Genomic DNA, 13,001 nt, shown 5'->3' with positions numbered 1-13,001 from the left:
TGAACCGCACAGAGCGTAATTGCCTAAATATTTGCATTTTCCCGTCTTTGCGAGCAAGCGGTTGGAGACTTGTTTCGACACAGAAGCTGGAGGACCGTTAGCAAGTGTCCAAATATGCACAGAGGGATGTACAGCTGCGGAGAGCAGGTTCTAAAATATTATCTCTCGTTTGCTTTTTCATAGGAACGGATTTTCCTAACGCTCTCCAACTACATCTTTACAGTTATTTTCCTGACTGAGATGACAGTTAAGGTAAATGAAGCTGGGAGGATAAGTGCGCCTGTATTATATTAGTGACATTTTTTTACAGAGGACTAGCAAACCCCCTAGGTCTAACAGTTGTAAGCAAGGCTTGTCTTTGGAATCAGATTCAAATACCCAACACATACCTCATTCTGAGCACGTTTAACATCAGAACAATTTCACTGAAGTTGCTCTTGATTTACACCATTATATGAGCAATGAGATGCTTCAGTTCAGCAATCCTTTCCTATTCAGCAAAGCTCTTGAGCACGTGCTTAACTCCAACCGTGCGTGCAAGTCCCATTGTCTTCAACAACCAATTGTCCTCAACAACCCAAGCATCTATGTGCTTTCCTGAGGAGGAGAGACTTAAGCACGCTGAAACACTTCGCTGGATTTGAGGCAGGAGGCTCAGAAACTCATTGCTGTAAATCTCCCTTGCGTAATTCATAATCATCTCACAGAACAATTGCTCTTTCTTGGGAAAGTTTCTCTAGTTTCTTTATTTGCAAAGCTTGTAAATGATTGCTTTGGGACAGCAAGTCTGAACTTTTACTCTAGCAGTGTATAAAATACGATCAAACTTTTTTATGCAAGAGCTAAACACGTTAGGAACAGTTTTATGCAGCTATGTTTAGCTGCATTAAAAATACATCAGCTGTAAGGGACAATCTAGGATGTTTCTTCAGAGGTATTTTTACAATCCTTGTGATATAACACTGCTGATTTGTCTAATTAGGCTTCTATACTGGGAAGCAAATGGACTCGCAGGCGTGTATCGGTAAATAATGCATTCTCAGCAGGTTGCTGACTGGAAGAAACGTACTGAATGTGATAGTCATAATTTGTTGCAACTTGGTGTCCGGGCAGGTGGTGGCACTAGGCTTGTGTTTTGGGGAAAAAGCCTACTTGAAAAGCAGCTGGAATGTGCTGGATGGGGTGCTGGTTCTCATCTCCGTCATCGACATCCTGGTCTCAATGGTGTCAGACAGCGGCACGAAAATCCTGGGGATGCTACGGGTTTTGAGACTGCTGAGGACATTGCGGCCCTTAAGGTAAGCAGAGGGTGAGGAAGAGGATGAGTGTAGGGTGTGCATGTTCCCAAAGAGGAGCTGAGCCTCTCCTGCAAGTGGCAGCATTTGTGCAAGGAAAGGGGCAGGCAGGACAAGGGCACAGTGTCTGTCACCCGCCTTGTGCCCAGCCTCCTGCTGGTCCCAGGACAATGAGCATCTGTGGGTCCCGTGGAGCTGCAACGAGCCTTCAGCACGCGCTGTGTTTTGGGAGCAGCCCCAAGTGCAGTAGTAAACTGGTCAATGCCTCTTTTGCTCACTAAAACACACATCCTCTGCTATTTGTGTTCTCGTTTGCTCTGTGTAAAGTGCAGCTTAACAGCTTCTTCTCCCCCCTTCCTTCAGGCAGTCAATGGCTTTCGTAACAAAGAAGGAAATTGGTAGCAGGTGGCAGATCATTTTTAAGGAAGCAGACATTAAACTGTGGCTTAACCTAGAATGCAAAGAAGCTTCCCTCTCTCAGTTCCCAACTGATTTTACGGAGACATTTATGCTGAAAATTACCCGGATGTCCCACTAACTTGGTCCCCCATCTCTGACAGCGGACGCTATCCCACACTCCAGGACAGGCATCCCTCTGACAAGAACCTGCCTAAGGACCAGCCTGCTCCAAACAGGCATCTATTTTGTCCAGTACCCCAAGGCATGAATGTTTCTTCTCTCCATGCTAAATGCAGTCCCTCTTTAATACCATTGTTGCTGCTTTTGTTATGCAGCAGCTAATAAACCTTCCTGCTCGAAGCATCTTTGTGTGCCTGTCATATCTTACTGCTGCTTCCTTCATAAAAGGTTCACTTTGAGTCAGGATTTTCTCTTTTGGAACAGAAAAATAGGATCCTGCTTCTGACAGAAGATGTTGTTTTACTAGCCCTGTGTGAATAATAAGTCTAAATAACAATGGCCATGCCTATACGTATATCTTTCAAATATTCTCAACAGCTATGAAAGACATTCTGTTAAATTGGGCTATGTGTATGTTGTGCCTGGTGAGCTTTAGGATGTGAGCTGCTTTTAATCATTTTTATCTGGACAGGTAGCACCACTGGTGTGGTTCAGCTCCCTGCCTTCCTACATGGCTCCAATTCAGACTCTTTTCTCTTCATGTGCCCCCCAACATCTTCATGTCAGCTGTGGTTTCTGGGCTAGTTTCTGACAGATTGCTGGTTTGGTAGATCTGCTCTGCTCTTCTGGTTTGGCTGATTTTTGGCCCGTGTTAAGAAAACCTTCAAAATAATCTGGATAGCTCTGAGTAAAAGAAGAATTGATTTCCCATCTCTGAACTGTGGAATGCAAGTTTCTCTTTCGAGGTGTGGTTAAATCAGGTCTAGAGGAAGAGGTTTGGGTTGTGCTGCGCCCTGCTAGAGTCACCTCTATGACCTAGTAAAAGCCCTGTACGCTTCTTTGTAGTTCTACAGGTGTGCCTGGCCAGCACCTGGGCCTTTCTTTACTAAAGCCTTTCTCTGCAGTCGCCTATATGCATGAGTAGTCTGAAGTTATGGGGAATAATCCACTGACTAACTGCAGGCTGGAGGAAGACCTGCCATCTGGAGCATGTGCAGGACGATGCTATTCCATTCCTGTTGGCATTTGATATGTTTTCTCAAGAGAGTGTATGAATGTTTTCAGCCAACATGCTGCTTTCTACTACAAAGGAAATGTAAAAAGACAGCAACAAGCCCATTCCCTGAATATGTTCACAATCAGTTCTATTCCCCTGTAATTAGATTTGTAGGAAATGAAAAAGCAGCCATCAAACCCGGAGCTTTTCAGTAAGTCATAAATCTCCACATGTGGGAGCCCATCTGCCTCTGTGATGCACATCTGGGCTGCCCTGAGCTCGCTGCTGCCTGCTCTGCCCGGGATGTTCAGCTGGATCAGCACAGTATGACAGCCGGGACAGGCGACCCGAGGTCTTTGCACACCGTGGCTCCAGTCCCCGGGTCCCAGTGGAGTACCCTGTAGAGACTGAGCTGATGGTTTTCCCTTCCAGGAAGGTGCAGGGCAGAGACCAAAGTGAATGCTTGGTCCTGTGCCTCCCGAGGGGAGCTAACCCAGCTGCTCTGTCCTCCCTCTCCATGGAGACTTGGGGACAGGGCTGCAGGGAGGACACCCTCAGTGAGGAGTCAAGCCATGGCTGTATGTGTCACACGGAACTCGAGAGCAGGGACAGCCCTTGTTGCCACTGTGTTGGCTTTCATGGTTGGTGATCTGAAGGGATTCTTGTTGCAAAAGATCTCCCTCTTCCTGAATCTTATTTTCTCCTGTGAAAACGACTCTTTTACTTTACGCAGCACACAAACCCATGCGTGCTTCGGGGTTTTGTACAGGCAGTAAAAAATCTTGGCCTGACAGCCAATCACGGGCTTTTGATTGTGTGATTGATTATCAGCCTCCAAATTGAATCCATGAGGATTTGATCCCAGCTTTATGACCAGAATTCCAAAAATATATTCACAAAGGAATGACATTTTAAAAGATGTTTCCGTGACCCTCTGATGTTTCAGCCAGTAGAGGGATTGCTTATACAAGAACATTCCTTCCTAATGCGTTCAACCTGCTGTTGTTGGGATCAAGTGTTGTAGCTTAAGATACAAGAGAAATCAAAACTGAAAATGTATTCAGAATTAATGTGGATGGACTTCAATGCTGTTTTACTCCCTACAGAGCTTGGGCTTTGACTTGCAAAGCTGATGGATAAATTATTCACTTTTCATACCATCACAGTATGAAATAGTCATTTCATAGATTCTCTTCTATCTATCATATTATCACCTTTGCTAATTTTTTTTTTTAATCTGTGGAGGAAGATCTTCATTAACGCTGATCTGCTACTTCATCTAAGTGCTGCTACTTCTGAGAGCTCTGATCAGAGTAGCAGGCCTAACATCAGTGAATGTGATCCAGCTGGAGTGAGGCTGGTCGTGGGTTTGGAATGTCTCAGACAAGAGTTTAACAGCATTGGGAATGCTGAGACCAGCAGAACCAGGAGGAACTCGAGGGATTAACATTTCTTCACACTGAAAAAAAAAAAGTCTAATTTCAATTTCCCTATGCAGATGGGAATTATCTCAAGTGCAACCTCGGCAAGTCCTATGGCTCTGGCATGCCCAGAGGGCTCCAGGTCAACTGGATCTTTCAGCAATAAATTGCGAGAGTGGTGGATTTACAAGCCTGATATCAGCACAACTGTGGGCGGTATTGATGAGGCGCGGGGATGCTGTGTGTTGACATATTAGAGCTGACATTAATAATCTGGAAATGCTGAGGATTACACTGGCACTTCTTAGGGAGTTACCAGACTCTCAGGAGAGTGGCAGGAGTCTTTGCGCAGACTTGCATCGATGTTGGATCAGGCCATTAGTTTGAGGCAGCTCCAAGATCTGAAGGTTTTCATTAGTAAGAACTATTACTTTTCAAAATCTTTTCAAAGTCTTCTCTCCCTGTAGGGCTGGAAACAGCACTGGCATGGAGCTAAACTGGTGGTAGCTTTTACCCTCATGCATTCTCATTTGAGGAATTCCCTGGTTGATCAAAACACTGAAGGCAGCCAAATGCTGCAATTTCTCAGTCTTTTTTTTCTCAACACACATGACTTTGTGAAGTCAAATGAGTAACCTCCTATTTTCTCTCTCTGCTGGATACCAAGTAGTATCTCACATGGGAAATCACTTTATTATTTCTAGAATAGGCTTTCTTAATAACTGCTGGAGAAAATTATCAACTTTAGACGCTGGAGACTAAATTTCTTCCTTGTTCCCCCAAATTTAAGGATGCTCCAGTAGTTTAGACCACAGGCCTAAAGAAGACCTGACTTTGATTCCATCCTGTGTGACAGTGGACCTGTCATACCTACATCAGGATCCCTTAAGGCACCCAAGTACCTAATTTCCATTGAGATCATTGGAAATGAGTTGCCTGCATACCTCTGAGAACATGGCTTGTGGTCCTCCCATGCCTCATTTTCCAGTTTGTAGCTTGGCAGTTGTATATCTCACCCAGGATGGTGTGAGGGTAACATGTGAGGGATGGTGAGTTGTTTAGACCACCTGAGGAACTGTAAGAAAGGCTCAGCCCCAGACTGTCCAGGCAAATGATTGCTTTGTGCGCTCAGCTGGAGTGGGAAGAGACCTTGCTCTGCAGATGCTGCCCGTTGGGTTCATTTAACAGGCTCATTGAGTCAGGAAAACCAGCCTGCTGTCCAGCCTCCTCTGCTAGCTGGCCTCAGCTCTCACCCTCGGTGCAGGTACAACGTGGCAGCAGCAGCGTGGCTGCCCTGGCAAGGACCTCAGCCAGGGCTGATTCACACAGGCAGCCCACACCAACCAGTCTCCCAGCTGCAGGGGCTGTATGGGGTCCACACCATCCCCATGGGCACCTCAGCTTTGAGTGGCCTTTGCTCCCTGAGCCAGCTCATTTCCTAAAATAACCCAGCTGAGGTGTCCAAAACAGGGAGCTACAGCAGCTACCTGGAAAAGACACCCAGCGTGAGGAATAGCAGTTTCTGCCTTTTGTATTTCACTGGTAGGGGAGCTGATAAAAATACTGTTTCTTTTTTAAAATGATTATTGAGGAGTCGCCCTTGACATTTCAAGTACATATTTAACCAGAAAAAAAAGGGAAATAATTTTTAGCTCTTCAAGATACTGTTTAAAAGACCTGATGCCTGTGCACTGAGCATTGCAGTTTGCTAAACCTGTAGGCTGTGGGGCAGGAGAGCCAAGCCTGGGGTCCTAGCTAAGGCCATGCACATTGGGCATGTGGACATGTCCATGGGGGCCTCTCATGCCCAGAAGGGGGGGAGAGGAGGAGACCCTGGATCCTTTCCAGGTGACAAAACTCCAGCTGTGCTTCAGATGGTGCAGCCAGACTTGGGGCGAAACGGGAGAGGTGGGGAGAGGGCTCCCCTGGCAAAAGAGGGAACCAGGCAGAAACAAGATGATGGGAAAATGTGTGGCACTGTTGAGTGCCAAATGTTCACAGGAGTTACCAACCGGTACCCAGAAGAACACGGGCACTTCCCTCTCTCTGACTTACACAGCAGACAGCTCTTCCTGCCTTGGGAAAGTGCAGTTTCTATGGCATCAGTACAAATTGATTTACAGCGCTAGTGAAATGCTTAATTCGGGTTGGCATCAAGAGGAGGGAGGCAAGCAACCTCTTCAGATGCCTTTCTCGCTTTCCCGGCTCTCCACCTTCAGGTCTGTGAGCCTGAACACCTCGTTCATCTTGCTCAGCATGGTGAGATGGGTTCTCTAAATCACACAAACCCTGTCCTTTCATTGCAGTGCTGTCCTTGACAGTATAGTACAGTTTCTCTTTCTCTTTTTTACCTGCTTCAGTCATGCTGCCCACATTATTCTTCCCCAACCTTCCTATATGGTCTAATACTCTGGTATGAAATTCTGTGCAGTACCAGACAGAGAGGAGCTCCAAAAATAAGGTGCCTGTGGTCCTGCTGGTGCAGTTTCACCTAGAGGACACCATTGGTTGAGTAGCCGAGGTTGTACAGGGGATATGAAGCAGAGACTGCTTCTTCTATCATGATTTTTTGAGTTATTTGCCATTCTAAAAAATTCCCTAATGCTGTTTTCTCCACATTTTCTATCTTAATAGAAGACAGAACTGTGCAAGAACAGGACTAACATAGCTTTTGTACTTACTTGCCTCCACAGAGTCATTAGTCGAGCCCAAGGACTGAAGCTGGTGGTGGAGACTCTCATGTCATCTCTGAAGCCCATTGGGAACATCGTGGTCATCTGCTGTGCCTTTTTCATAATCTTTGGGATCTTGGGAGTTCAGGTGAGTCCCCTGTAAGCCTCAGCACCCAACCCGAAAGTGTAACGAGCCCCAGGTGGCCCCACATGTGGGTTTCTGTAGCAATGGGGACGATATAAGCCTTTCTGAAACTGAACCAATGGGCTGTTTGGCCGCCTTGGGGAATGCTCTCTGCTCCTAGTGAGGAGGAAGCAGATTTCCCATTATTGGTCTGCCATTAAAATCTCATTTACAATGACAGCCTAACAACAGTGGCCCAGCAACACGCTTCCCTAGCCATGGCTGAAGAAGCAACGGTTAGAGCCAGTTAGTGGGGCTGGTTTTGTCTCTCTCAGTTCCGTCGAGGTCCTCTGCTCAGCTCTAGAAACGTGTGTTGGTTTTGAATTTGTGCAACAGTTAACAGTCTGGAACGACTCAGACCCGAGTGCTTACGCAGCTCTCGATCCCCACCTCGGCAGCACAGCGTGGCCCTCAGCTATGAAGTCCTTGACATGTTGAACTTTCTTGAAGCTTCTCTGTGGTGTGCAGTGATATAAAACCCAGTATGACGACCCCCTCAAGGGCACAGAATGGGCATTCCTCATTCTTTTCCTACCACAAAGAATTGTGCTCTCCCTGCAGCAGGACATGGATTGAGCTATTTCTCCACTTTCTTCCCCTGGCCACCGCACAGATGGGTCAGGCCTGAGGCATGGTGTGTACCGCCAGAAAATCTCTGCTCAGGGAAACTGTTAAATCCCATTCCTGTTCCGTCTGGGAGATAACATGGAGGTATCTCCCCTCCACCTTTCTTCTAAGTATAAACCAATGGGGAAATAGAAATTCTCAAAGCTGAAATTGTTGGTGTGTAAACTCGGAGAGACTTTGCCCTGGAGATTCATTCAGGTTCTGACAGTTTGTGTGACTGAAAGCTTGCAGAAATAAGAGGTTTCTGAGTCTGCTTCCTGCCAGCACTGCTGGCAATGTCTTCAGTCCCAGGAGTGCAGGAACCCACAGGAAAAGTGGCAGACCTTCCAATGCAATTGGTTTCTCATTATCTGGGAAGAAGAGGTTATTTTGTATAAATATTCTGACATAACGCTTACTTCTCTCTGAAGTTTATCTGATCTGTCACAGCCAGCTTTGGAAAGCAGCTCTGTTTGGCTTTGTTTTGAAAAGGTGTCTTATATAGTATTTTATACTAATATACTGTTTAAATAATAAATACAGCATTGAAAATAAACAGGGAAGAAAATCCTGCCATCCATAACCACCTCAGCAGCTAGATTGGTTTAGCATTACAGTACAACAACATCCATCCATTTTACTAAACAGATTCATAAAACCAAGCATATCCCATAAAACAATATAAAAGTCAGACACAGGAAAATTTATGCCAAACACCAAAACTTGCAGTGTGCTCTTTGAATTTCCTCTCTTCTAATTGTGATTGCTTTCCCTAGTGACTTGCAGTCTTAACGTTAAATTGTCGTGACTGTTGATGTGCTTAAGTGGTAGGTACAGGCGAGACTGATCCTGTACTCAGGATGCAAAATTCTCACTTAATATTTATGTCTAATTAGATGTAAGATGAGAGCTATAGCTATTTTCTATAAAAAGATGATCTTGGTTGGTTTTCCCACGTAACTATAAACTGGGGATCAAACTAGAGGTTTTTAATTCTATTAAAATCCAGACGTCTGTATTTCTAAGGGTGTTTCCTCTTAGAAAGACTGTGTTGCAGAGCTTGCCCACACATGAGTAGTCACTAATAAGACACAAGAAACAGATAAAACAAGTATAGTAGGAAACGCTGGGTCTTTCACTTCCAAAAGTGCTAAAATCTGAAGAACTCACAGGGATCAGCATTTCTGTGAATTGGACTTTGTATTTCCAAACCCCGTTAGTATCTCTGTTAATGCTCCCATCTGAGTGGCATTACAGTCCAGCTCCTGGAGATCTTATATTTATAGACAATATATTAAAACCAGTGGTTTACCTTCCTGCTTAATTAAAAATTTTCTCAGTGAAGGCTGTATCTCCCCAGTCTGCCTTTCCCACGCATAGTGTTTCTCCATGGAAAGATTAGGGAATGCTTCTCTTCTTACATCCAGAAGGTTTATGACTGCGTGGAGCACGTGCCTAGAGAGCGCCCTTCTGCTGTTGATTTCTGAAGGAAACCCATGGAGTGATGCGTGGGTTTATCCCGTTCGCTGTTATTTCTACCAATATTTGTCTAGAACAACAGATCAAAACCCATCAGTGTCTTTTCTCTGTATGCCCAGGTGGTGTTGGAAAGAGCCTGGAAAGCAGGCTGCCATTTCTCCCCAAACCAGTAACGTCAATAGCTTCTGTCAGCAAATAAATCCAGATTTGTTGGATGTCTCCTGGGCTTTGATACCATCCATCCTGCTAGCATCAATCAACCTGTCTGCAACAGTAATCATCCCCTGCCACTCTCTGTTCCATGGACGGGAGGTCTAGAATTAAAGTCTGGAATTAAGTGCGTGAAGGCTCATGTTCCTTGTGCAGGTGTAACTCCCCAGGAGTTGCTTCTCTCCTGGCTTACAGCAGAGAAAGCAAGCTCAGGACCAGTTGAGCTTGGCTCCTTACGCTCTGCACAAGGAATATTTTCAGAGACCCCTGCAGAGCCTGATGACGGCTGGAGAGCAGCGTTTGGGATCAGAGACTGGAGCTGGATGGACAGCAGTCTTGGTTCAGCGAGAGCCCAATGTCACTGGCGGCTCCTCTCTGCTCAGAGCTCAGCCCACCGCTGTGCGTGCCTCTCGAGAGCCACCTTTTCTCTGCTGAGGGCCACCATGACGCTTAATCTGCCGGTGACTCTTGAAACCAGCATCGTTAACTGGGCTGAGAGTTGCTGGAGTTGTTCCGCGTGTGGTGAGGAGCCATTAGCTCGTCTGGGCTATTAACTGGGGCTATGCTGAGGTGACCCAGAAGCCTTCAGGGCAGTCCCAGATCACTGAACCAGACAACCTAATGCACGAGGTGGGTGTCCTAAACGATGTGAAATCATGCGTTTGCTCATTAGGTGCATATTATACAGGCTGCTTGTGCTTAATCACCTCCACGAATGAGGCCATTTCCCTCGAACTCCTCGGGTCGGCGTGGGCTGTGCAGAGCACCCCAGGAGAAATGCGCAGCGCCGGCAGAGAAATCCTGCCCAACAAACCCTTACAGCTCCTCTCTTCTTTGCGTGTTTTGCAGCTTTTCAAAGGCAAGTTTTTTATCTGCCAGGGGGAGGACACCAGAAACATCACAAATAAATCGGATTGTACAGAAGCAAGCTACAAATGGGTCCGGCACAAGTATAATTTTGATAATCTCGGCCAGGTATTAATAGAATGGTAATCTGCTTCTTTGCTCCTTTACCTCCTTGACCTAAAACCTGTGCATTATTATCCCATGGGATTTTCTTACAGGGCACTGCCAGTCGCAGTAAATATTCAGTTCGCATACAAAGCATTCTGTGTCTGTAAATCCCAAAGGTAGTGTTTCCAAGCAGGCATACACTTCTTTTCGGAACAGAACAAGCACATGTGGTTTCGTGGAGTACTTAATTGCTTCACTGCTACATAACAAACCAAATATATCTTGCAGAAGGGCTTGCCTAATAGAGCTGGACACTTTCAACTATCTCTGCAACACAACCTTATTTTAGCAGCGTGGTAAGGACTAATTAGTCGGCAGCAATAGAGACCTGGGGGATGGAAATGAAGCTGCTTTTGTCTTTGGTTTTGTGGTTTTTGGATTCGTGCTCCTTGCTGAACCAGGTCCTGGCATGGATAGGTTTTTTTGCTGCTGGGAGAAACCTCAGGAATCAAAGTGTCCCGTTATCAGACAGGTAATGATAATCCTCGGGCAGGAAAGGGCAAAGAGGAAGAGAATGTTACAAGTAAAAGAGCCTCAGTGCCACCATGTCTAAGTTTTTTCCCATGTGTTTCTAGGCCCTGATGTCTCTCTTTGTTCTGGCCTCCAAGGACGGGTGGGTGGATATCATGTACGATGGCCTAGATGCTGTGGGAGTTGACCAGCAGGTACGTGATCTAGGAGAACTGTGAGGAATGTGTTGTCCAAGGTCACACATTTTGGCTATTCGTTTTGCAAAGTACTGTTGGTTTCCACAGTCAAATGGTGTTATGGGGTTAGGATTGAGGAGGGTATTTAAGCCAGGTCCAGAGGCATGACAAGGAGTCCAGTGAAAAGTCTAGATTTGGACCTAGCCTTTTCCTGACAGATTTTGCAATATGACTGGTGTAACTAGCTTTAGGAGAAACACAACTATTAAAGAATGGTTTGACTTTTTAAGCTATTTGGGCGTTTCAGGAGAAAAGAAGTGCTTTTTGTATGTGCAGGCTTTCAGTGAGGGTCTTGCAATATCTGCAAAGGCTGTCTGGCTGTTGCCAGATCAGAGGTGGTTCTTCTGTCCTCAACATGCTTTATGTTTTGGGAGCATTCAATTAAAATGTCTCAGAGGGCTCTAACGTTCAGGAAGAGCAGAGCACGCTGAGCTGCCTGAAAGGGGCACCCACGGGTTTTGTGGATGGTGCAGCTGTGTCAGTTTGCTCCCTGATTTTTTTTTGAGGTTCACTTGACATTTGGTTTCCTTTGCAGCCAGTCATGAACTACAACCCATGGATGCTACTCTACTTCATCTCCTTCCTACTGATCGTGGCCTTCTTCGTCCTCAACATGTTTGTGGGGGTGGTGGTGGAGAATTTCCACAAATGTCGGCAGCACCAGGAGGAGGAAGAGGCCAAGAGACGGGAGGAGAAGAGGCTTCGCCGGCTGGAGAAAAAGAGAAGGAGTAAGGAGAAACAGATGGCTGGTCGGTAGTCTTTCCACATCTTTCTGAGTCCTGCTTGACCTTCCACACGATCCCCTTCTCCCTCCCCTCCCCACCTCGCGTCTGGTGATCATTCTTCTCCCAAAAGCATGTCCAGCTATAAAATTTGCATGAAGGAAATAGTTGTCGGTTTAGGCTGAGCAAGGAGCCATGGAAGCCTTTTTAATGGCTGCATGATTTGCAATGAACTTTCCATTGGAGGTTATTTAAATTAAAATACAATAATAATCAGACCTGGAGCTTCTTGGATAGCAGAGCTCAGTGTTACACAAATAGTGACAACTGCAAAGATCAGCAGTGCTGGCTGGCACCATAAATCTTCTGAGTCATGAGCACTGTTGCTGATAACTGGATTCACTATTTGGTTTATTACAGCCTTGTAATGCCACAGTGATGTTACCTGTCCCATTTATCAAGCAGGTTTATTTATTGGCACAGTAGCACCACTGCTATTCAAGAGTGTAATAAAATAATGGAGCCATCTCATTCTAGTAATGCTTAAAAACTCCTTAGAGAAACATATCAATGCGTTTGCTTGAGAAATACAGATTAGAAAAAAAGAAAAAGAAGAAAAAAAGGCAGTTGAGGAGAGTAACTAACTAGACAAAATAGCACTGATGCAAATTGAACCAAACTCCAAACTGGATGTGCAAGCTTGCAGCCCTGCCTGGAGAAGGCTTTACAGTGAAAGTAGGCTAGAGCTCCACTCCGCCAGAAGTCTCCAACCTGACATTTGACTCTTAGTCTTTTTTTTCCCTTTTAATTTGGTTGAATAAGTAAGAAATAAGTCAGCCAGAGGCCACAGGTTGGAGGTACTTTTCTTCGCGCATGCTCTCTCTTCTGACTGAGCTTTCTCCGTTGCCCGTCGTGCCCACGGCCTCGTGCTTTCCCTCCCTGGTCAGTGCCTGCTTCTCTCCGTGTTCCCTTGTGTTTCTCTCTCTTTGACAGATGTCAGTACTGTTTGAGGCTGTCTGATGAGGTGCTTGTTCCCAAAGGTGGTAATATTAAGTCTGTTGGTTGCTGTGTTATTTTTAATAGTCTGAGAGTTGTTAAATAGCTGTGGCAGGTTT

At 45.7% G+C, this 13,001-nt stretch overlaps 1 protein-coding gene across 1 annotated transcript in view; it reads left to right on the top strand.

Moving 5' to 3' along the window:
* CACNA1G (calcium channel, voltage-dependent, T type, alpha 1G subunit) overlaps window positions 1–13,001 on the top strand; it is a gene marked incomplete at its 5' end in the record, with an annotated part of 53,521 nt that overhangs the window by 9,762 nt on the left and 30,758 nt on the right. Inside the window, 6 exons of the mRNA XM_009867065.1 lie at window positions 184–252; window positions 1,114–1,298; window positions 6,986–7,112; window positions 10,293–10,418; window positions 11,033–11,122; window positions 11,700–11,913. Coding sequence (XP_009865367.1) covers window positions 184–252; window positions 1,114–1,298; window positions 6,986–7,112; window positions 10,293–10,418; window positions 11,033–11,122; window positions 11,700–11,913 — 811 coding nt within the window. The remainder of the gene's footprint in view (window positions 1–183; window positions 253–1,113; window positions 1,299–6,985; window positions 7,113–10,292; window positions 10,419–11,032; window positions 11,123–11,699; window positions 11,914–13,001) is intronic.

This window comes from Apaloderma vittatum, unplaced genomic scaffold (genome assembly GCF_000703405.1).
Source record: "Apaloderma vittatum isolate BGI_N311 unplaced genomic scaffold, ASM70340v1 scaffold10803, whole genome shotgun sequence".
Taxonomy (NCBI): domain Eukaryota; kingdom Metazoa; phylum Chordata; class Aves; order Trogoniformes; family Trogonidae; genus Apaloderma; species Apaloderma vittatum.
Note: the sequence above shows the minus strand (reverse complement) of the source record. Positions and strands in the feature narration are given on the sequence as shown.